At 40.8% G+C, this 22,592-nt stretch overlaps 1 protein-coding gene across 14 annotated transcripts in view; it reads right to left on the bottom strand.

The window, feature by feature from the left end:
* The window catches only part of syngap1b (synaptic Ras GTPase activating protein 1b), a 207,159-nt gene that overhangs the window by 26,586 nt on the left and 157,981 nt on the right, over nucleotides 1-22,592 (bottom strand). For 9 of the 14 annotated variants that reach the window (XM_036215928.1, XM_024258256.2, XM_024258261.2 and 6 more), the window contains 14 exons: nucleotides 19,873-20,026; nucleotides 19,596-19,694; nucleotides 14,433-14,672; nucleotides 12,930-13,265; nucleotides 12,714-12,858; nucleotides 11,442-11,586; nucleotides 11,141-11,377; nucleotides 9,482-9,683; nucleotides 7,212-7,414; nucleotides 5,401-5,599; nucleotides 4,426-5,019; nucleotides 2,720-3,145; nucleotides 750-923; nucleotides 463-674 (listed from right to left, as the gene is read on the bottom strand). In XM_036215928.1, the coding sequence (XP_036071821.1) occupies nucleotides 463-674; nucleotides 750-923; nucleotides 2,720-3,145; nucleotides 4,426-5,019; nucleotides 5,401-5,599; nucleotides 7,212-7,414; nucleotides 9,482-9,683; nucleotides 11,141-11,377; nucleotides 11,442-11,586; nucleotides 12,714-12,858; nucleotides 12,930-13,265; nucleotides 14,433-14,672; nucleotides 19,596-19,694; nucleotides 19,873-20,026 (3,366 nt within the window). The remainder of the gene's footprint in view (nucleotides 1-462; nucleotides 675-749; nucleotides 924-2,719; nucleotides 3,146-4,425; nucleotides 5,020-5,400; nucleotides 5,600-7,211; nucleotides 7,415-9,481; nucleotides 9,684-11,140; nucleotides 11,378-11,441; nucleotides 11,587-12,713; nucleotides 12,859-12,929; nucleotides 13,266-14,432; nucleotides 14,673-19,595; nucleotides 19,695-19,872; nucleotides 20,027-22,592) is intronic. The other 5 variants (XM_024258258.2, XM_024258260.2, XM_024258266.2 and 2 more) reach the window with 5 other exon arrangements.

Genomic DNA, 22,592 nt, shown 5'->3' with positions numbered 1-22,592 from the left:
CTGACTATAAGGTGATCAAGTTTCCACTCCTATCATACAAACTGCCTCATTTGTTAGTGATTTCTATAAAAAAACAACAAGTGTTTGCTCGAAGGCCGTTCCATTACAGCTTCAAATGCACACTGAATAAAAAAACTGGAAAACCCCCAGCAGGGGAGTCTGCCATGCCTGCCTGTTTGCAACTCTAGAAGTCTTCGTCATCTATTTTATCGCCTTACGTCTAATTTACCTGACTTAGATGTTGCAACTTCTTTTTAAACTATAATGTGTATTTTAGGCAAAAATATTACATTTAATTGATCTAAATAGGGTCCTACATATTTGGGGAATAAAAAAATTTTAAAAAAAAGCTGTTTACCAAGAACTCAAAAAGGCAAGCATAAAGTGGCCAGCTTCCTCCCTAAAAAGACCACAGGACATCTTTGTCTTCTGGCCTCCATCCCATAAACAGCCTCCATTTACCTGCTAATTATTCCTTTAATTTGGGAGTCTTTCTCCACTTGCTGCTGTCGTAGCCTCCGCTCACTGTCCTCCAGGCGGTTCTGGTACTGTAGGAGGATCTTATTGGTCTGCTGCTCCTGTAGGAGGAGCCTCCGTTCGTACTCCTCCAACTTTTTGTGAGACATCACCAGTCGCTCCTTCAGAGAGTTGATCTCCTCCTCGTACTCTCGGACCTGAGGGGAGGATCAAGCCTTTTTTCACTAAACGGTTACGAATAAAAATCAATTCTCTGTAATAATGGTGCGTACCCTGTCCATGCGCGACTCATCCATGCTCTTGGAGTACTCCTTCAGTTTGTAGTCCTCACGATCGATCCGCGAGCTTTCTATGTCTGCTGACAGATGAGGCATGTTGGACACCCAGGCCACCGTCCGCTCATTCGCCGGGGTCGGGGGGTTCAGGGTAGATGGAGTCTGTGAGCCCTGCAGAGAAACGACAACACGCTGGATATCAGAACAAGAGCGTCTCAAAGACTTTAACAGCAGCTAATGCGAGTATTCAGAACCCACTTTGAGGGAAATGGTGTTCTTGTGTTTGTTCTTCTGATGATGTGGGACATATTTAAGCTTAAAACAGCAATTCTGAGTATTTCTTTATTCAAATTTTGTGAAACAGAGAAAAAGTAAAAAATGCAGTTTGAAAAAGAGTGCATTTGTGACATAAATATACAGTTGGCAGAACACAATTCCCCTTTGAGTTCTCAGTCAGAGAAAAGGGAGGTTGTATGGAGAGAAAATGGTCTCAGCCCGATATGTGTGAGTGTAATTCTTGATTTGTGCTTAATTTTTGATTTGTGGGTATCTTTGGATTTATGTGTGCATATTCTTGATTTTAAAAGTTAAAGTCCCATCAGTTGTCACACTCTTAGGTGTGTGAAATTTGTTCTCCGCATTAGACCCCTCCCCCTGGGGGAGTGGTGAGCTGCAGACACAGCTGCGCTCTGGAACAGTTGGTGGTTTAACTCACCAATCCAAACCCTTAATGCGGAGTGTGAAGCAGGGAGGCTCTGGGTCCCATTTTTAGAGTCTTTGGTATGACTCAACCGGGATTTGAACCCACGACCTTCCAGTCTCAGTGCGGACGCTCTACCACAAGGCCACTGAGCTGATTTGTGCTTAACTTTGGATTTGTGCATATGCAATTCTTAATTTCTAATTTATTCAATACATTTTGTGCATAAGTGCAAAAATGATTAAATAAATAAAAAAAAAATTTCAATTTACACATGCACAACTTAAAGTTACAACAGCTTGAAGCTAAATTACACACAAATCTTTAAAAAGTGCGCACAAAACAAAAACATATTCGCGCACAAATCTGATGTGAGACTCTTTTCACGTCTCCAAAATGTATCCACTTACTTATATTGTGAATATTATCTAGTGATACTTAACATTTTCCCACTTTCTTAAACAGATATGGCCCAATAATGAATACAAAAAATTCTAAATTCATCCAAGTCATAAATCAAGAATAACGTGCACACAAATCGGGATGATGCTATTTTCTCTCCATAACGGCGAAGTTGCTCCGCAGCAACGGTCCTGCTCACAACTCACAGGTACATTTCTAATGAACTACTGCTGCAAAAACTGTTCTAGAAAACAATACAGTTTATTATTATTTGTGGCAAAAACGGCATTATCGTAATTAAAAAATCATTAGGAGCGCTTTAAAATAGATCCAAAGATAATCAGAGTTTGAATTTGAGGTCAAGAGGAGCAGTAAGTCTGAGCTGTGCTACAAACGCAGCAAACTTTAAGGAAAACTAATAAAAAGAAAACTAAATCAAATGATTATTTCAAGCTGCAGTTTACAATTCCTCATCAGCTAATCACCGATTGTGCAATGTGTAATAAAGCGAGCTATGAAACTGAAACCAATCTGAGAACTGTAAAAAAGTTTTTTTTACCCCCAGGGCATTAAAGGTAAATTGGATCAATGCTACACAACATAATGTGGACGACAATATATTGCAGTATCATCCGCATAAATACAACTCTAGTTGTTTAATCCTTATAGATTATTCATTTTGATCTACAGAACAATCATAAATGGTCCCAAAACTGTTCCCAGAGGAACTAGCTTTAGAACCAAGGTAACTTAAAGTCACTTAAAATCGTTTGTGATCTACTAGACAAACATGTTTCAAAACGTACAAAAGTAATTTGCCACCAACAGAAGACCAGATGACTGTACTGGAGGGTTTGGACGGTACCTGTTTGGACATTGTGGGTTTGAGAAGGTGCTGTTGGGTTTTCTGCTGCGGGGACTGCTGAGCGCTCTGGCTGGTCGTCCCCTGCGGACTCCCGCTTTCCCTGACTGAGCTCTGCTGGTGGGGAAGCCCCGGGGCCGTGTTGTCTTTGACCGACAACTGCCGCGGCCTGCCGCCATAGCCGGACTCCGGCGACTGGAGGAGGTTCCCGCTCTGCGGCCGGCTTTTCCCAGAAGCGGCGGGGCCGGCGGCCGAGCTGACGGACAGCTGGTGGGAGGTTTGGGACTTGACACGCTGGCTGGGAGGCGGAGCAACTGAACTCTGGCGCATGGGTTGGACTGTGGATGGGGGTGTGGTGGCCAGGGAAGAGTGGGAGGTCCCAGTCTGCGAGGCCATGCCCATCATTTGCTGTTGCTGCTGGAGATTATCCTTCAAAAGAAACCAGGAAAACAATATTTATTACTTGATTACAGAAAAATGTCAGTCATGCAATTACAAATAATCCTACATCATACTGTGTATTATTATTAGGTGAAATTGTTTCATATGCAAAACAACATTAAAATAAGGAACATGTAAGACAGATATTTTGTGGTTTGTGTTTGGTATTTTGTCTAAGGTTGTCAAATTATAGCGTTAATTGCAATTAATTATTTCCAGATATTTAAGCGCGTTTTAGCATATTAATCTTATTTTTGCGTCTACACACCTGGAGAAGCATTTTATCCTGCTCACACTATGGTCGTTTCAGAAGAAAATAAATATTAAATATTAAATAAATTATTTGAACAGTCCTGTTATATTTTTAAGTTTAAACGTTTTTTATGTATTTTTCTGTTTAATATGCGGTGCATAACGTTGTCATGGTAACGGTTTCAACATGAGCGCGCAGGAACCATGCTCCGCCTTTTTGAGAAAGGTGATTTGAATTATGGCAAAAATAAGAGGTTTGTGTTCAATATTTTTTGGATTGCTCTTTTTTGATTTGGTAAATTAAAGTACTGGACCTGATGGTTTTTTCGTTGTTTCTTTTTCTAATTTTGTTTTCCGTTGAAGATTAGAAAAAAAATAACTCCTCGATGGTATTAAAGTAAAAGTTGGAAGTCTTTCATCATGAAAAAAACTAAACAAAGCCACCTTTTAAGTCGTATTTTGATTTTTTACTGCACCACAATTGTCATAAATTACTTTGGTTTCATGTTTATCAAGTAATTTAAAAAAGGGAAACTTACCAAAAAAAAAAATTTATGGTGATTAAAAACAATTGAATTTTGAGGTTCACATCACATTTTCCGCATTTACATAAAATATCAATATCGATATCGACGACATTGACCGGTATCAGATCGATTCCCGAATGTTCAGTATCGCTCTAACGTGCGTTATCGTGTGATGAGACCAGCTGCCTCAGCATGAAGCTTAAGTGTTTTTTTAAGCTTCAATCTGTCAGGATTCTCTCACCATTTTGGTCTCTGTGGGTATTTGATTGGTTTGGTAAATGTATTAAATGTTTTAAGTTTCTGTGCCCAAGCCTGGTCTTCTGCGTTTGGGTCCTTCATCCGCCATTCCCGACACTATGGTATTTTACTGGTCATTTATGCAAATAAGAAAGTCACTTTTGGCTCTCCGCTTGGATCAGTTAAACAGCAGAGTGAAGGTGAAAGAGAAACCATTTGAATCGTGAGAACATTTGACTGTGAGTGAATTACCTGCACGTGCATGGACATCTGCCTGCGGCCGTAGTCGGCCCTGCTGTAGTCGTCGCTGTAGCTGTGAGAGTGGATGATGCTGGGCTGGCCCAGGTGCCCGTCCCTGGTCCTGAGGGTGGACAGATCCTCACTGCGGGAGAACCCCCCATGGGCAAACTGTGGGATGTAGGACTGGTGAGAGGGCTCGGGGTCTGGGGCCAGTAGAATGGGGGCTGGGGGTTGAGCCCGGCTGTGCTGGTGATGGAGTTGGTGGTGCTGGGGGCCGTCAGCCGTCGCCAGATGAAAGAGGGGATTCTGGAAGGAAAGCGGGTAGCGCATGGCGGCGGCCTGCTGTTGCTGCTGCTGGGATAGCGAGTCGGAGGTGGTGCCCATCTGGCTCAGCTGGCTCAGCCGGAGGCCGCCGGACATACTGGAGCCGCCAGAGCCAGCTGACAACCTCCCACCAGCCCGCAGCTGGCTGCTCAGGCCCGACCCCAGGCCGCCACCGCCTCCGCTGCTCAGCCCGCCGAAGCTGCCCATGCCGGCGATGGAGGCCTGGGAGGAGTTGAGCATGTCCACCGACTGCAGATTAGACACGCTGTTCATTCGGGAATCCTGGAGGTCCATCATAGATACGCTTTTATTGACACTGAGCACCTAGATAGTAAGGGATATGAGAGGCTGATGGGCCCCCTCTGTAATCATGTTGGGGGGGCCGAGGATGACATGGGTTAGGGTGGTGCGGGTGTTTTTACCACGAGGGCTGCTCGGGTATCGCAATGCCTGAACGTATTTCCCAGGAAATACCGCTAGATGAATTGCGAGGTGAATCAGTGGAAAAAAAAAAGCAGATGTCATGACAAACTACAGCCTCCAGAACTGGATGGCAGACACTTCTGAGTATGACAGCATGCATGCCATACTGAGCGCGCTCAGAGAAAGAGGTACACCTAGTGGATGGATGATGATTCCCTAAGCCCGCCGGATCAAACCTACCTTGGGGTCTGGCTCTGTGATGTCCGAGCTGCTTGTGCAGTACGCTGGGCTGGAGCGGGCCAGGGGCGGGCGGGAGACGTAAAACATGTCTTTGGAGGCTCGATGAGGGTGGTCGCGGTCCTGAAAACTCATCTGGGAGCGGGATGGCATGACCCCCCCGGTGGAGGTGGGGGAAGGCAAACGAGTGATGTCGATAGAGCTGCAGGATGACAAGAGCAGAAGCCGACTGTTATCATGTCTTTATACGACGTTCACACCGGCCTCGAGTGACCATTTCCATTGAAAAGTCTAGCTCAGGGAGTCAAATTCATCGCACAGGAGGCCAAAATCCAAAACACAACTTAGGTCATGGGTCGAACAAGATGAACATTTATTGAAAGCTCTAAAAATACATTTTTTAAACTTTAAAACCATAACTTTTTATTAACATAATTCTGAACTAGATGTATAGCATTACCTGTGATATTGCTAGTGAGAATGCTATAAGCTGAATGTGGCTACTGAAGATGCTAGTGCTGATAGTTGAAGATGCTGAAATTGATAGCTAAAAACGCTGAAGCTGATAGCTAAAAATGCTGAAGTTGATAGCCAGCTAAAATCTTAGCTGAATCCCAAATTAGCATTAAAACAAACTTGTATTAAAGGATAATTTGGAGTTCAGCTAATCTTTCAGCTACATGCTACCTGTTTTGGGTAATTTAGGATTTTCTCAGGATTTTTTTTAGGCTAATTTGGGATTCACCTAATAATTTAGCTGCATGGTAGCAGTTTTAAATAATTTAGGGCTTTTTTTGTTTTTTAGGCATTGTTGGAGTTTAGCTGATATTTCAGCTACATGATAGCTGTTCTGGCTAACTTAGGCTTTTTTTTGTTTGTTTTTTTTAGGTTGTTTTCGAATTTAGCTAATATTTCAGCTACATGCTAGCTTTATTGGCTAACTTAGTCTGTTTTTATTAGTTTTTCAGGCTAATTTGACATTTTATTAATATTTTAGCTGGCTATCAGCTTCAGCGTTTTCAGCTATCAGCTTCAGCATCTTCAGCTGCCATATTCAGTTTACAGCATTCACACTAGCATTATTGCGAGTAATGCTATATATCTAGTTTTTAGTTAGTTAAAAGCTAATGACGCATTTTACATCCACTTTGTGCATAACCCGATTAGTCGACTAATCGGTAAAAATAATCGTCGATGAGTTGACTATCAAAATAATCATTTGTGGCAGCACTAATAGACTCCTTGCATAGTCCATACGACACGCCTGCGTCCATTCTACTTCAGCCTGATTTTGCCTTACGTATTGTACAAGTGTCCGCTATGACTTGTCACCTGTAGAGAGACGTGCATGAACCGTTTCACTTTGTGGGCTTATCGATCAATCTACCATCTTGATGTTTCAAATGGGCGACTCTTACACCCACAGACACCCGATATCCACCCTATAAAGCTCAAGCTTTACCTAACAATCACAAAACACAAGAAACCTTTTGTGCACTAAAAGACTGTTGGATATTAAAGTTGTTTTTTGACTCAGAATGTTTGAATTAATTGAACTGATTGAAGTGATATTGTGTTTGGGACAGCTGCTGAGGAGAACAGACCAGATGAGTTGAGTAAAGTAAAGATCGGCTCCGGCATCTGTGAGACAGCCGGTGGAATTCAAAACATCTGTTTCATGAAACATCTCAACCAAATGAAACAGCTGAAGTGGCCCCAGCTAATAACAGCTGCAATAAAAAGGGTAACAAGACAGTTGCTAAACATCCTGAGAGCGCAGGTATTAATCATCCAGAACACCGAGACAAGCGTACCTGTTAAGATCCCTCATCATGAGGTTCTGGAACTCGGAGGAAATGCCCCGGTTGAAGCTGGGCCGGGACAGCAGCCGGTCCGTCTGCCTGTCCGGCACCCTGTCGGTTTGATGGCTCGGCTGCCTCTGGAGGTGGGGGTTACGCAGGGCCATGCTGATGTCGTTCAGGAGGCGGGGCAAAGGACCCAGTTTGATAATGGCGTCCTGCGGTTGGGAAGACAAGCAGAACCGTTTCTGCTGTGTTTCTGTGTCGTTAAAAAGCCATCCCCCCCCACCTCTGCTTCTGCTGTCGGGCTGATGTCAGAGCGACCTCCAGAGATGAATCTCAGCCTCATTTAGATAAATGTTTGAGGCGAGGGAACATAGAGACCGCTCCCAGACTCAACTGCACAAATCTTCATCTTATACCGTTGAGCATTTTTGTATTTTCCCCCAATCTAGACTCTTCATTTGTCTGTCACACCTAAATATTTTACATGATCACAGAAATGTAATATTAGACAAATGAACATCAAATTTTAATTAAAATATTCACAAAGTTTTTATTTTAAGTAGATGCTAAAGTGGTTTGATGCATCAACAGGTATCAAGAGGTTGAAGATATTTAATTTTAAGGGGATATTAATTTCAGCTCTTTATGGTTCAGTGTGGAAAAAGGAGATCAAACACAAACGTTTATGAAGTGTTAATTCACATTTAGGGTGGTCTCAAAGTACTTCAACCAGGAAATCATCTGGAAAAGGTTATAGTAAATCTAGAGCTTTAGTGACGGTCATCACTCAAATGCTGAAAACACAGGAGTGTGATGAACCACCAGGTTGATCAACCCCAATGAGAACTGCAGAACTAAAAGAATTGATGTGAAACAAATGCCCTTTATGGGAGAGATCAATGAAATTCAGTTCATTTGTAAAGTGCCAGCTCATCTGAAGACACTTCCTTATATAGAGCTTGTTTTAATATGCTTTTAGAATCCAATCTTTCCAAACATTTAGATTATTATAATCTCATTTATATCCAACAAGCTAAATTGATTAAATTGATTAACTACGGTGAAATTAATCACTTGTCCAGGTGACGTCTTCAATGACTGATGACATCACTTGGATTAAACGTTTCAAGAAAGAAGAATTTGAGTCCAGATGCTTCAACTTCAGATTAGAGGGTCAAAAGTCACCCTGATGGTTCCAGAGGTGCCATGTGATGGACTGGCGACCTGTCCAGGGTGCACCCCACTTTTGCCCAATGGTACATGGGATAGGCTCCAGCAACGCCGTGACCCCAAAAGGGATTAGGCGGGCCTGGAAAGTGGGTGGATGTCAAAGACTTTTTGGAAGCTGTGTTCCTTATGACATTTGGCCTAAAACTTTTGGCATTTAAAGAAACTAGGGGTGTAACGGATCACAAAACGTACAGTTGGGATTTAGGGTCACCGTTTGGATCATTTTTTGGACCAGTCAAAAGCAAAAAAGAAAAAAAAAACAGGAAAAACCAACAAGATAAAAGCCTAAAATCACTTTTTGAAAAGCTTCAAAATAATATATATATAATAATAATAATAATATATTTGAGAAAAAATGTATAAAGTACTTCAGAGCATAAATATAAACTCACACATCCTTGAACTTTCCACATAAGCAAAAATGTAAAAACATGTACTGTATTTTCCGGACTATAAGTCACTTTTTTATTTTTATAGATTGGCCAGGGGTGCGACTTATACTCAGGAGCGAAATAGGCTCAAATATTCGTTATTTTCGCCACTAAGAACCAGTTGCCTGTTAGCGGTTGTTTCCCACTAACAACCACTAGAGGGCGCTGTAGGTTTAAATAACAGTATTTTCTCTTAAAAGTGTGAGTTATATATGTTTTTTTTCTTCTTCATTGTGCATCTTTTGGCTCCTGTGACTTATAATCCGGAGCGACTTAGTCTGGAAAATACGGTAGTTTCTGATACATTTACATGTCTGGAGCGCAAATCTACAAAAACTGAGAGAAAGGAATGCTTAAAATGCTAATTTTCCCTTCACCCCCCCAATGTTCAAATAAATCTTAAATGAAAAAGGTACACATGTGTGCATAATCGATCACGGATTATCCCTGATCTGTCAGACCCCGTAAAGAAACAAACAAATAAATTGTTTGCGGCAACCAAAACCCTAAAGAAGAATGTTCTGCCTTTTTGTTTTTTCTTTGTTGTGATCCGTCCTGAACATGCCTTCCTTCATTTGGGGTTCTAGGGACGCTAGTGAAACAGTGAAACATTCTCACCTTACTGAGCTGAGCCATGACCTCCCACAGGAGGCTGTGCAGAATGGACAGCTCCCGGCCCAGGTCGATGTATCCCTCGAAGCCGCCTGCGTTGCTGACGCTGTCCAGGTTGGAGATTTCATAGAGGAACTGCTGCATGGAGCCCCACTCCATCTCTAGGAACTCATTCATGAAACACATGTACTCCTCTTTGCTGCCAAACCTGCCAGAGTCAGAGGAACAGCATCGTTTTTGGTGCTAGAAGTTTCTGTTCTAAAGTTCTGTTGATATCATTATACCCCAAAAATATGATCAGATTCTTCCTATTCCTTATATTTAAAACATTCAGAAATACTATGAACTTAATTTCACTTTAATCGGGCTGTGACACCCAACTGACACAAGAATTATACAAAAAAAAAAACAATTTTCCTAAAACTTAGAATCCCAGAACAATGCTGCAGTGATACCAAAACCTCCAGTAGAGTTCAGCCAGAGTTTGTAGCTCCAGTAGACGGTTGTGAGGACAATGACATTCTTTCTTTCTTTTTTTAACCAATAGTCACTCCATTGGCTCTAAAACACAACTGCTGATTATCACCAGTCAAGTATAAGCTCAACTTTTTTCGATTCTTTTGATCCACTCAACACAATTTGATTCATTTCAAGTTTGAGTTCACACGGTTTACACATTTGTCTAGAAATAAATTAATCATGAATATAAGTTTTGAAGATATTTATATTCATCTGATCCAGTTCAAATACTGTAAAATCTATTAGTGAAATAATGAGATTGTTGATATCATTGAGTGTTACATGGATTCTCTAAACGGAGAAGTTCTAACCAGAATGTTCCAACATCGTAAACATTGTTCTGCTTCTCCATTTCAGTTTGGCCACTAGGTGGCGATGGCGCTGTATTATTACACCTTATTCCAGAAGAAGAAAAAAGAAAGACAAAAAAAAGTGTTTTAGACCAAAAATTGTTACTTTTAAACAAATGTTTCTTTTAAAAAAATAGTTTGTAGATTTAATGCCTCTGAGTTTATAAAGATGTCCGTGTCATCAACTATGTATGTTTACGTCGACCGAGCGTTAGCATTAGCGGTCCATTTCATTAAACAATAGCATCACGCTAGCTTTCATGTGCTAAATTGATTTCTAATTTTATGGATCAATTATTGGTTTATTGAGCTTAGATTGATTCAAATCCATTAATCAATTAAATCAGCCCAGCTAATAAAAAGATCCTCTTAGCTAACCTCACTGTCATCGTCAATCACAGATCCAGATCACACCTCCCCCGATCAATCTGCCTGTTCTATTCCCGCCCCTTTTTATCTTTTGCCTTTTTTGAATCTGGGATGAGAGTGGAGTCATGTTATATCAAACTGTTTTTTTTTTCAATCAATTTTTGACCAAAAGTGGTCAAAAGTTTAGCATATACTGACTCAAGTTCCATCTGTTCTGTTTTTAGGGATCCTGTCATCAGTCAATACGCTGATGACACCGTCTTTGACCTGAACATTAGTTTCATGTTTGAATCTCTACAAAAAGCTAAAAATAAGGACAATCTGCTTCCAGCTTTCTAATCAAACAGTTGTCTGCTTGAAATTCTCATCAAACATAAAAAAGCACAAACATTGGTAAACCGGAATAGCAAAACTCCACTGTACTGACTTGGAGAAGTTGGCCAGGTTTTGCACGACTTTAGCGATGAGGGTGAGCGTGCGAGACGTCTGCTCATCCGGGTACTCCTGGGTGAGGTTGAACAGCGACGGGGACATGATGGCCGGACACAGGAAGCGCAGGAACAGAGAGCCGCTGATGAGACGGTCTGCAATATCCTCGCGGCCGCGCTCTGCGCAGCGCACCCTCCAGGAGGCAAAGACTTCCTTCAGCTCTCGAGGGAACACGCTGTGAAGGCAGCAGCATCAGTGTCTCCTCACCACGACTCTTCATGTATTCACGTTTAACTCACCAATGGGAGTTGACGATTTTGCAGAGGGCCAGCTCACAGCACATGCGAAGGTTGGCTTGATGGTCTGGCAGAATTGAAGGTGATATTCTCATCGGGTCCACTTCACAATTTTCTTCTGACTCGTACAAGGCTCTTATGAACTCCCCTGAAGGTTACAGGTCAGAATATGGATAACATTACTCATGTTCTGTTTGATTCTGTACATCTTTGATAAAAAGCAGCCAGAAACTCTTCATCTTAAAAAAGTATTTAAAGATCCTTTGGCTTCTCTGCTTTTTCTCTTTTGTGTCATAATGACGTGCATGTCCGCTTCATGAACACTAGGGAGCGGGATCTCTTTACTTATTATTGACTTATGAAAGCAGAGCACAAGTAACATGAGGCGGTTATAAGTTGGGAGTTTATTCCGTCTGACATCGATAGTGTTCAACATGAAGGAGGAAGTTTAGTCCAAAAGAAGAATTTTATCGGTTTCCTGTCAGTGAATTATTGTATTTAGTGATCGAATTCACCCATTAATGTGTTTTGAGTTATTGGCCAAAATGTATTTATGAATAAAATGAAATAAAATACAATAAAAAGTAAAATAAAATGAAATAAATTAGAATAAAAGAAAATCAAAAATATAATAAAAAGTAAAATAAAATGAAAATAAAAAATAAATAAAATACAATAAAACAAAATAAATTAAAATAAAAAGTGAAATACAATAAAAAAAATGAAATAAAATCATTAAAAAATAAAGGTTAAATAAAATAAAATAAAACAAAATAAAACAAATTAAAATAAAAAGTAAAATATAATAAAATTAAATGAGTAAAATAAAAAAAAGGTAAAATACTAATATTTTTATTCTTATTCATAAAAATAAAGGTAAAATATAATAAAATGAAAAAATAAAATAAAATGCAAATATAATAAACTGAATCAAATCAAATAAAAAACACAATAAAATAAAAATAGAAAACAATAAAATGAAATGAAACAAACTGAATAGAATGAAATAAAATAAAATAAGAAAACTAAATAAAATAAATTTCTGTAGCCGAGGATTTGTCGACAGAAACATGTCGATTCTTAGACGAACCATGGAAACAGGTGAACACCTTTTATCTCATTTTATTTTCTGTCATCCTAAAAAGAAAAGCTTTTAAATTGAAAATGTTTCAAGATTTAGAAAAGCGTCAGTTTGTCAGTTTTTGGACGGTGTTGCAGTTTTGAGTTTTTTGTTTTATCGTGAGGAAGTAAAGGAAGGAGGACGCTCCAGCTCACCGATGGCATCCTTGAGGTACTTGTGTCCGATCAGTTTGAGGTACTCTTCTATGGCTTTGGTGGCCAGAGTGTTCTCTCTGAAGATAAGGTGTTCGCGGTCGATGAATCTGTCCACTTCACACATCGCCATGTCCGACAGGAAATCCTGCAGAGAGGAGGAGCGGCGTTACTGCAGCGTAGAGAGAACGTTTGAACCCGCGGACCGATGGTCCGTACCTTGGCCTTTCCCGTGCTCTGCAGTATGTGCACCAAAGCACACGCCACCTCCTCTTTGCTCTTGACGCTCAGCACGGGCTCCAGCACGGCGCACAGGGTGCGGTAGTTGTTGGTGACGTACTCCGCGAACTCCTTGTAAAGCTCCATGGGCAGGATGTTCATGGTCTGGAAGCGGGACTTCAGGCGAAGCGATGCGTTGATGATCTTCCCTCCTCCGACGCCGGCTCCCTTTGTGAGGACGCTGGGCTGGATGACCGGGTACCACTGCTCCACAAACTGCCGTCCGGTGATGCTGGAGATGGGGATGCTGACCAGCCCTAAATATGTGCTCTTTTCCTTTAATAAAAACACAGTTGTGATAAAAACTTTTGAATAAACATCTTTAGTTTACGGGTTTTTGTCTCCAATTCCAGAACAATGCCTATCTAAAGAATTATTAATTATTATTTAGATTATTCAATATTTAACAAGAAACTCAAAATACTTTTATAAACATGTTAGTTTAAGTGAAATTCAGCAAAATCAACAAACACATCTAAACTGTTTTCCTTTGTAGTTCTGGCTTCTCACAGTTCAATGTTCGTATTGATGAGATTTTCACTTTGTGAAATCAGTGATGTCATATCCGCCGTTTGGGGAAAATAAAAAAATAAAAACTAGTTCTGTTCAGGTGATAAGCCTGACTGTTGAAAAGCAGGACATTGGGCAAACCCCACGTGAACACATGGCTAGTAAGGGGCCGGCACTCAATCAAGACTCCAGGCCTCGAGGGCCGGTGTCCTAACCAACCAGCCACTGAAGCTCCTTATTGGTTAAACACACCTGATCCAGGTAATCAGCAGCAGATAAGGCAGGATTTCTGCAGACCCTCGAGGCCTTGAGTTTGACACTCCTGGACTAGAGTGTGGCACCGTATGACATCATCACCTGTACATGGCCCTATAAGTACTTCCTACATGCATGACAATGGTACGTTCCATTTTCATGATGTCCCTTGAGGTGGTGGAACGAGCCTCAAAGGATCCTCTCTACGACCCTCTACGGACCCGAGCGACCCAAAAACCTTCAGCCGGGTCAACCCCCATACGAGTGCACGGGACTAAGACTTCTGACTGTAGGTTTATAAACTTGAAGCACTTCTACAGTGGAGTGATCTCTCCTGACACCATAAACTGTGTCAACGTACCTCAAAAACTGATATTTAAGAACGTAAATGTCAAGAAAAATCGTCTTGCTTTCTGTCCTACAAAAGAAAAAATTCAAGAGCAAATTACCGTATTTTCCGGACTATAAGTCGCGTTTTTTTTCATAGATTGAATGTCCCTTTAAAAAGTACAGACATTATTTTTATCTTATTTCTAAAAGAAATGTTTTTGCAGTGTAGCAGGAAGCCAGAAACTTTTTTTTCCAACAGAAACTCAATCTCACAAAGACACTCATCCGTTTGAAATGCTCTCGTTTTAACCGTGAGGACATGTTTCTCTGGGGAACTCCGTCTGTCACCTTGCGTCTCTTCTTGTCCGTCTCTTTGTAAAGATGAAGGCGGAGGTTGCGGACGGCCGGCAGGTTGTTGAACTCGAAGTGCTCGCCCCAGAAGACGGTGTCGGTGCGGGGCTTGCTGGTGGTGCGCGCGTACAGCATGTCGTCCAGGCACAGCTCGCAGTAGTAGCGCTTCTTGGCCGGGAGCTCTCGGGCCTCGATGATCCACAGTTTCAGCACATTGTCCACCCTCCGGCTGTTGTCCTGCGTGGAGAAGAGGCCGCGTCACGCCAAAGTAAAAACCGCTCATCGATTTGAGGAACAGTCATGTGCAAAAGGTGGGTCTGAATCTAAATCGCCCAAAACTATTCAACGATAATCTGGATGTTACGTCCTGCAGCACCTTTTTCCCTCCAGTCCTCCGGCTCACCTGGCAGGTGTGGCCAATGCGCCTTAATTGATACCAGCTATTTAAGACAGAGGAGGCCAGCAGAGCAGCGGGCTGGGCTTCAGTTTATTTCTCTTTTACCCTTTTTGTCCTCATCAGTCAGCTAGTTTGGACCTTGGTAGTCTTAGTTTGTGAGCTTTGTTTATTTGTTTTCTTTGGGTATTTTTGTTAGACCGTCATTAGCAGGGAGCTGCTGACAGTAGCCATGGCGTGATCAGCAGTCTCCATCACTTGTTTTATGTTTGGCTAAGGTTCCATTCCCACTTTAGTTGTCTTTTCTAACCGGCACACTAATTATTTTCTTTCATTTCAGGACACAGCGTTTCCTTTATTTAATAAACTGTGTTCCTTTTATTTTTGGTGTCCAGTTTTTGTTATTGTCCCCTAGACCAAAGCCGGATTTACTCCCAGGGGACGAAGATCACACTGGATAAAAGACGAAGATACAAGCGAGCCCATAAATCAGTAGCTTTTTATATTCTTCACCAGAACTTGACTTGATTGTTTATAATTGGGCCAGGAGTCGATTAAAAAAATGTAACTAATTAATCGCAAACTGGAAAAAATTAATCGCGATTAATCGCTATAATTATTTTTTTTTTTGGGTGTCGGTATTTGCCGACTACTTTTATGTGTGAATAATCACAATATGAAATGACACACAAAACTCCACATTTAGAACATTTATTTTTAATTAGTGCTGCCAATTGATAAAAAAAAATCGGATTAATCGCACTTTTGTGTCGGGATTAATCACGATTAATTGAAATGTTTTATTTAGTTGTATATTATTGCACTGGACCACAGGTCAAAGAGTCCACTTTTTGTGAAAAAGTGATCTAAACCACAAAAATAGCAGAATAAAGTACTAAAAACCAATTGAATATTTATTTTTTTGTAAGTGACCGTGGTGTAAGCAAGATAATAATAAATGAAATGTTTTAACGCACGCCGTGGAAGCCTGAACCGCAGAGTTAAAGCGAAGGTTAATTGATTATTTTCATTAATACATATTAATGTGTTAATTCTTTTCGATTAATCGCGCGTGTTAACGCGTCAATGTTCACATACCTCGTTTTTAAAGTATTTTGGTCCCAAAATGACCTCCTTGTTTCTAAACTCGTCACTGCGGCGATCAAAGCTTCTCAATCAAACTGAAGTCTGGGCTTTGACTCGCCCGCCCTCAAAGCTTGATTACTTTTTCAGCTGTAAAATGACAGATTGTTGTCTGGCTGCACAATTCCCGCCAAGCTTCAGCTCAAACCGAGTTATTACTCGTCCACCGCCGTGATGAATCTTCAGACTGAGCAGATTTTTTCTAATATGTTTGTAAAAAGAAAAAAAAGATGAAAAGAGGAAGTCCAAACTTTTGCGCACGACTGTAATGAGGGGAAAAGAGTCATGACGGATGGAAACAGAGACAGCGAGGGCGAATGAAGGGCAACAGCAGGCCAGCCTGCAGGAGGACGGAGCGGATGGCGACGGCTGGAGCGCTCTCATCTCCAACACTGTGAACGGCATGAAAGACGCCCAAAGACGAGCAGGAAATGAAGACACCCATCTATTAAACATGAGATTCATGCGATGCACACGTGCAGACAACAGGCACGCCATGGCGAGGTTTCTGCAGACACTTCCAAATCGTATTTGATGTGTCCACAGCAGGGGGGGGCTGGGGTTGCCATGTTTCAGTCTTTTGGTTCTAAATCTCCAAAAGGCAAAGCATCGCGGAGATCCTCAGTTCTTGAGTTTGCTGTCTGGGTTCTCTTTGATATCTGCTGCCAAACACAAGGCTTGATTAATTCCAAACCGGCGAGCATCTGGCGGCGCAGTGTGCCAGTGCCCACACGCTGCAGCAGCACCAGCAGGAGCTCCGGCGCTGACATCAGCTTCCACATTTCAATCCAGCCCAAACTTTACCGTCTAATGAAACGCTAAATCAAACTAAAATAAACCCTCAAAGACAGACTTAAGGGGTCCAGAAAGTTAAAAATACCCATAATCCCTTTCTCTGTGGTGGGTCTTATCTCTGCTGGTGCATCTGTGAGGACGTGGAGGAGGGGTTTGGGTTCCTCCGAGCCCGTGACGGAGCCAGGGACCCCTGCAGCAGCAGCATCTGGACGCAGCATCCAGCGCGCGGCGTTTCATCTCAGACCGGCCTAATATCTCCCCGGCGCCATTCGCTATCAGAGCCGCTCGGCTCACGTGTCTGTTCTTCTCTAATGAGAGCGAGACGGGCGTGGGGAGGCTGCAGGAAGAGGGCGTTTGGTGCCTTTGAGATAAGTTTGAACCGAACTGAGGATGAAATCAAACCAAATGGATGTTTGTGTGGTGGAGGACATATTTAAAGAAAATGAAGATTCAAAGTGTTTCAATTCAGGAGCAGGTGAGAAAATAAAGTTTGAAAAAGAGCAGATTTGTGACGTCTGGCTCCATCCAGCTACAGATAAATAGATCCAATAACGTCTTTGTTTTGTTCACAATTCAGAGGATCATTTCTAATAAAGTCCTGCAGAAACTAGTCCTAAAAAAACTAAATTATTTTGAATTTTGGCTAAAATTAGCGAAATCTTTATTTAAAAAAACTATGTTAAAAACACATTTTAATTGGGATGGGTTTTAATGAAAGAATAACTTTCTAGCAGCTTTAGTGCATTTTTTTTTTTTACTTTTTAAGCTTTTCTTTCAAGTTTGTTGGTTTATTTTTTATTCCTGGTATCTCCATAGATGGTGTTTTTTTTAAGTAGCTTCCTTCATTCCTAAATATTCATAAAATATGATCAGTCTAAGACAGGAGTCTGCAACCTTTAACGCTGAAAGAGACATTTCTTTTAGTTAAATAGCCACCAAAACCAAAAAAGAGCCACAAAGTCTCACTTTATCGTTAAAAAATGCACAATATTTATGCTTTTTTGACAAATAAACATTGATTTATGAATGTAGCTTTTAAATATTACAATAATTAAACTACACCAGTGTCTATATGTGCACAACACACTAGATCCTTTCAAAATAAAACCCATCCTGTGTCAAAAAGCTCCTCATGTTGCAGCAGATTTACTTGATTTAAAAATGCAAATCTGTCAAACATGATGTTTTTTATCATTAGGATTTTGTTTTGCTTTTTTTCTTTTACTCTCAAAAATAAGCAAAAAAAACTATAGAATCTATTTATAAGAAAACTCAAAACTTTTAGAATAAACAGAGCTTTTTATTGTCATTCTTTGAGATGTGAGGCACAAAACGCACAACTCTAAATCATTTTCAATTATTTTAAACTGCATTTGTTCAAAATATTAACCACTTTAGAGTAATCTACTAAAAATAAAACAACATTTTGGGACTCTAGCTTTTTTTGCGTAGTTGTTTGACATGTTAAATATCATGTAAACAGAAAGGACAACTCTTAAAGAACTAATCTCTCATTTATTCAGTCGTTAGGATTTTTCATGAAGGCTAGAGAGCCACAATGAAGGGATACAAGAGTCCCATGAGGCTCTGGAGCCGCAGGTTGCTGACTTCTGGACTAAAGAAACAGGGATCATTTTTTAGCAGCTTTTTTTGTGCATTTGGTCTTTTTAGAACCTTTTTTAAATTTTACTTTCCAGATCTACTCGTTGGTTTATTTCTTATTCCTGGTATCTCCATAGATGATGCTTTTTTAAAGATGCTGGTAATATTAGCAACATATCAGTCGCACAAAATCCTAAACACACTTTAGGTCGCGGGTTGAACAGGATAAACATTTATAAAACACAATAAAACGAAAATTTTAAAACGTTCAAAATGTAACTTTTTAACATTACTATGAATAATAAAAAGGCAGGAATTTTATTCCAGAATAAATTAATTTAAACCTTAAATAACTTTCAATATTTTACTCTCCATAAAATATATATTTTGTCAAAATGTCAAAAAAAACATCAGGTCATTAACAACAATAAAATAAAAGGATCTGGAGGGCCGGATCCGGCCCCCGGGCCTTAACACACGTGATCTCAGCAGATCTGAAGTTTTCTGTCACATTGTTCTGAGACCTAAACTGGTTTCTGTAAGTGTTTTAAAACTGGACAGAAGCTTCATCCAATAAAAACTGTGTTTCTGACGTGTTTTTGTAGCATTTTGATTATAGGATGAAGGTCATATATAAAGAAAATGAAGGTTAAAACTTCATTTCTGAGTATTTCTGTATTCAGACGTGAATCCGGAGCACCACAACAGTAGGAACTACAATACTACAACTATCTGCTGCTTCTAGCCACAAGCTCCTGCTCTGCTCCATTCTGATGCCTCCACTTGTAGACGTTTCTGTTGGGCGTTAGGGTTGGGGCTGCGTGAAAACAGATGGATGATGGGAAGTGGAGTTCTCCGCACCAACACCCCTCACTAATGAACTACTGTCGCTCTACAGAAGCTACAGCCGAGAAGTTCTTGTATTTTGGCCAAAAACGTCTTCATCATGATTAAAAGACCACAGAACATTTTTTAAATAGATCTGAAGATCTAAAACCTTTTTGAAAGTTTCTCTAAACTGAGGAAGCTCTTCAGACCGGCTCGTCGGGTTCGACCTGCTGTCTTCAAACGTTCTCAGTTGCTCGACATAGACAAGACACAGAGACGATGGTGGTTCACACAGAGCAATGGAGCGCTGCGCTGGAGACAAACAACAGCGACGGGGACGGGGAGAGGAGAGACCGACAGAGGAGCGTCCCGTGGTTTTTCCCTTTCTCTCCCCTCACCTTGTTGGGCTTGACAGCTCTCTGCAGGTTCTCGATCCATTTGTCTCTCTCTGCAGCTGAGCGACACGCAAAGCACTTGGTTCCCGAAGCCGTAGTCACCTGAGGTTACAGCCAACGGTAAATCCATCAACCACAGCCATTAGTCACCATGGAGACAGCAACTGCGGCGCCAAAACAATGTCTCCTATTCATTCTCAACTGGTGATGCACTAATGAAAAGATGAGAAAACTAAGCAGCTTTCAGCGCCGGCCGGGTTCTGCCAGTCGGCCGGCTCACCTCGAAGCAGTACTCCTGCCCCAGGATGCTCGAATGCACAGGTTTGATGATGGCGTCCTCGTCCAGCGTGAGGTCCAGCGCCTCAGCGGCGCTGCTGGGGGACAGCAGGGACTCATGGGAGTGGGACTCTTTGAAGCTCTGCATCAAACGGGTCCTGAGAGAGGCGAGAGAAGGGCTTTAGTCCAGGAGCCGCACAGATTCTAGAGCCAGGATTGTTCCAAAACCAACATTTATGAGGCCAAACTGTAAAATATCTCTACATTTTAACAAAACATGAACAAAAAAATGATTTTTCTAGAAGGTTAAGTGAGGTTTATGGAAGTACAAAAACAATCTGATGTAATATTATAGCTCATATATCACGGAAAAGTTCAAGAAAGCACAAATTTGACAGTTTAAATCAGCCGATGACCTGAAAAGAGTCCAGAAAGTGTCTTATGATGAATCAGCTGCTCCTCATCGCCAGATCCGTTCATCAGATTTAGATCAGAGGATGTGATATGAAGCCTCGAATGGACGAGATTCAAACTTTATTTATTTGTGTTTACGTAAAAGCAAGTAAAAACTACACTTTAAAAAGCGCAAAGTCTTTAAAAACAAATACACACAAAACAAAAGCTTTACTCAACATGAACACCCCTCCCTCCCCCAGTATAAACCTTTTACCAAAATAAATAAAAACGGATGAAGTGATATCATGGGGATCTGCCCCCCGCCCACTAATAACCATAGGGGGCGTGGTCCCAGGACACTACGCAGAGCCCGGCAGGCCAGGGCCCACTCCGTGACCACAGGACTGACGTTCAGAGACCTTAAGGGCAAAGATGAGAGGAATCCTGTGGATTAAGAAGACATGAAGGACCCCCCCCCCATAGAACACACACCAGGGTTAAAGTTTCATTGAAAAAAGAACAAATTAAAGGAGTTTTAACCTGAATAAATAAGTAAAAACAGTAATAAGTATAAAAAAGTTTATAAAAACCTGAGTGAAAAAAGAAATAACTAATATTTAAAATAAATAAAATACCAATATGACAGAAAACAGTATAAATATATATGCAAATATAAAATAACATAAAATCAGACAAATATTAATAAAATAAAAATAAAATAAAAAAAACAGCAAAAAACCGAATCTTAATAAAGTAAAAAATCCTTGTTTTTTCTGTTTTGTAAAAAACTAAATTATCAATAAAGCTTCTAAAAAGTAAAATAGTTTAATAAAGTATGTCTTAGTGAGAAGAACTTTTTCCCTAAAATAAGTAAATTCAATAAGACCAGTTTTCCTTTTTTTCAAATTTGTAGAATTTTTAAATTTAAAATCTGTTATAAGGTAAACATGGAAGGATTAATCCTCCTTTTTAGCTCCAGCTCAGTTCATTCTGAGTAAAAACTTTTGGTGTATTTTTTTATTAGAAGTTGTTAAGCTGACTGATCTCCAGTTAGATAAAACCTTTAATCAACAGCAAATCTAACAGTATTTATTTTAAGTGTATCTTACATTAACTAAAGCACCCGTTAAGTCTCCTGTACGGCGCCCTCTGCAGCAAATATCCTGCACATACTTTTAAAATAAAAACATATTCAGACACCTCAATTTCATCTCACTGCTACTAGTATTTCAGAACTATATATTTCCATAAATACAATCATTTTTTAATATATCACTAAATACAATCCTAAATCCTGATTAACAGCATCCCACAAGAGGTGATGGAGGTTTTTTCCCATCATCCCACGCACACATGCATGCAGGAAAACTGCTGACGTTAACACGACCACGATGACAGACACACGGTGACACGAGTCTAACCCGAGAGCGAGGAGTGCTGGTCAGCAGCGGTGAAGCCCCACCCCCTCCCACAGCAGGAAAAACAAAGAGAGATGAGGAGAATGAAAACCAGGTCCTGAGCTGTGCGTCCGTCAGCGGAGCGGCGCCTCCAAGCAGGAAAGTGAGGAGAGACAAACTCCAGGAGTGAAGGAGGGATAAAAATAGACCCAAAGGAATGAGTCAGATTGAAGGGAATACAGAGAGAGAGAGGAGGGAAAGAAGGTCTGTGGGAAAGAAGACCTCATCTTCATTATGCAAACACAGGAGCTTCTGGAGATTATGGATTAGAGGAGGGAAGATGGAGAAACTCTGGGGGGTCAGAGGATGGAGGAACCAGCAGGAGGTCTGGAAGGAAAGACGCGCTCGCAGACTCAACGTGACAGACGCGCCGCACACCCGAGACCCAAACTCGTGCTTGAAAGGAGGTTAGAGTAACGGGGGCGGGGCTGTTCTTGATGGCAGCAAATGGAAAACAAGCATCGACACCTCATCCTCACCGAGAATTTCTGCAGCTTTTCTCTCAGTTTTATGTTTGTTTCACTTCATGTGACAAATTCAGGACCAACAACTAAAATTATGCAAATGTTTCTTTCTCAAGTGTAGATTTGAGGAGATTTTTCATGTTTTTTGGTATAAAGTCACTGCATGCAACCCTGTATCATTACTGCACCACTTCCGTGCTTTGACTGAAAGCAGGTTTTTGGATTTAGCCCCAATACTCATGTGATGAAGGCTGATCTTGATGTTAAAACAACATTGTTTGTACTTTTCACATTTTTTTCCTCCTCTTTTAGCTCTCCTTAGAATATCGCATTTAAAACAGGCTCACCTGCAAAATAAAGCATTTAAGTTTAGCATAAATCAAATATTAACTCCTAGTGAGCAATTT

The sequence above is a fragment of the Oryzias melastigma genome, linkage group LG16, assembly GCF_002922805.2.
Source record: "Oryzias melastigma strain HK-1 linkage group LG16, ASM292280v2, whole genome shotgun sequence".
NCBI classification, from domain to species: domain Eukaryota; kingdom Metazoa; phylum Chordata; class Actinopteri; order Beloniformes; family Adrianichthyidae; genus Oryzias; species Oryzias melastigma.
This window is presented reverse-complemented; position numbering and strand designations above follow the sequence as displayed.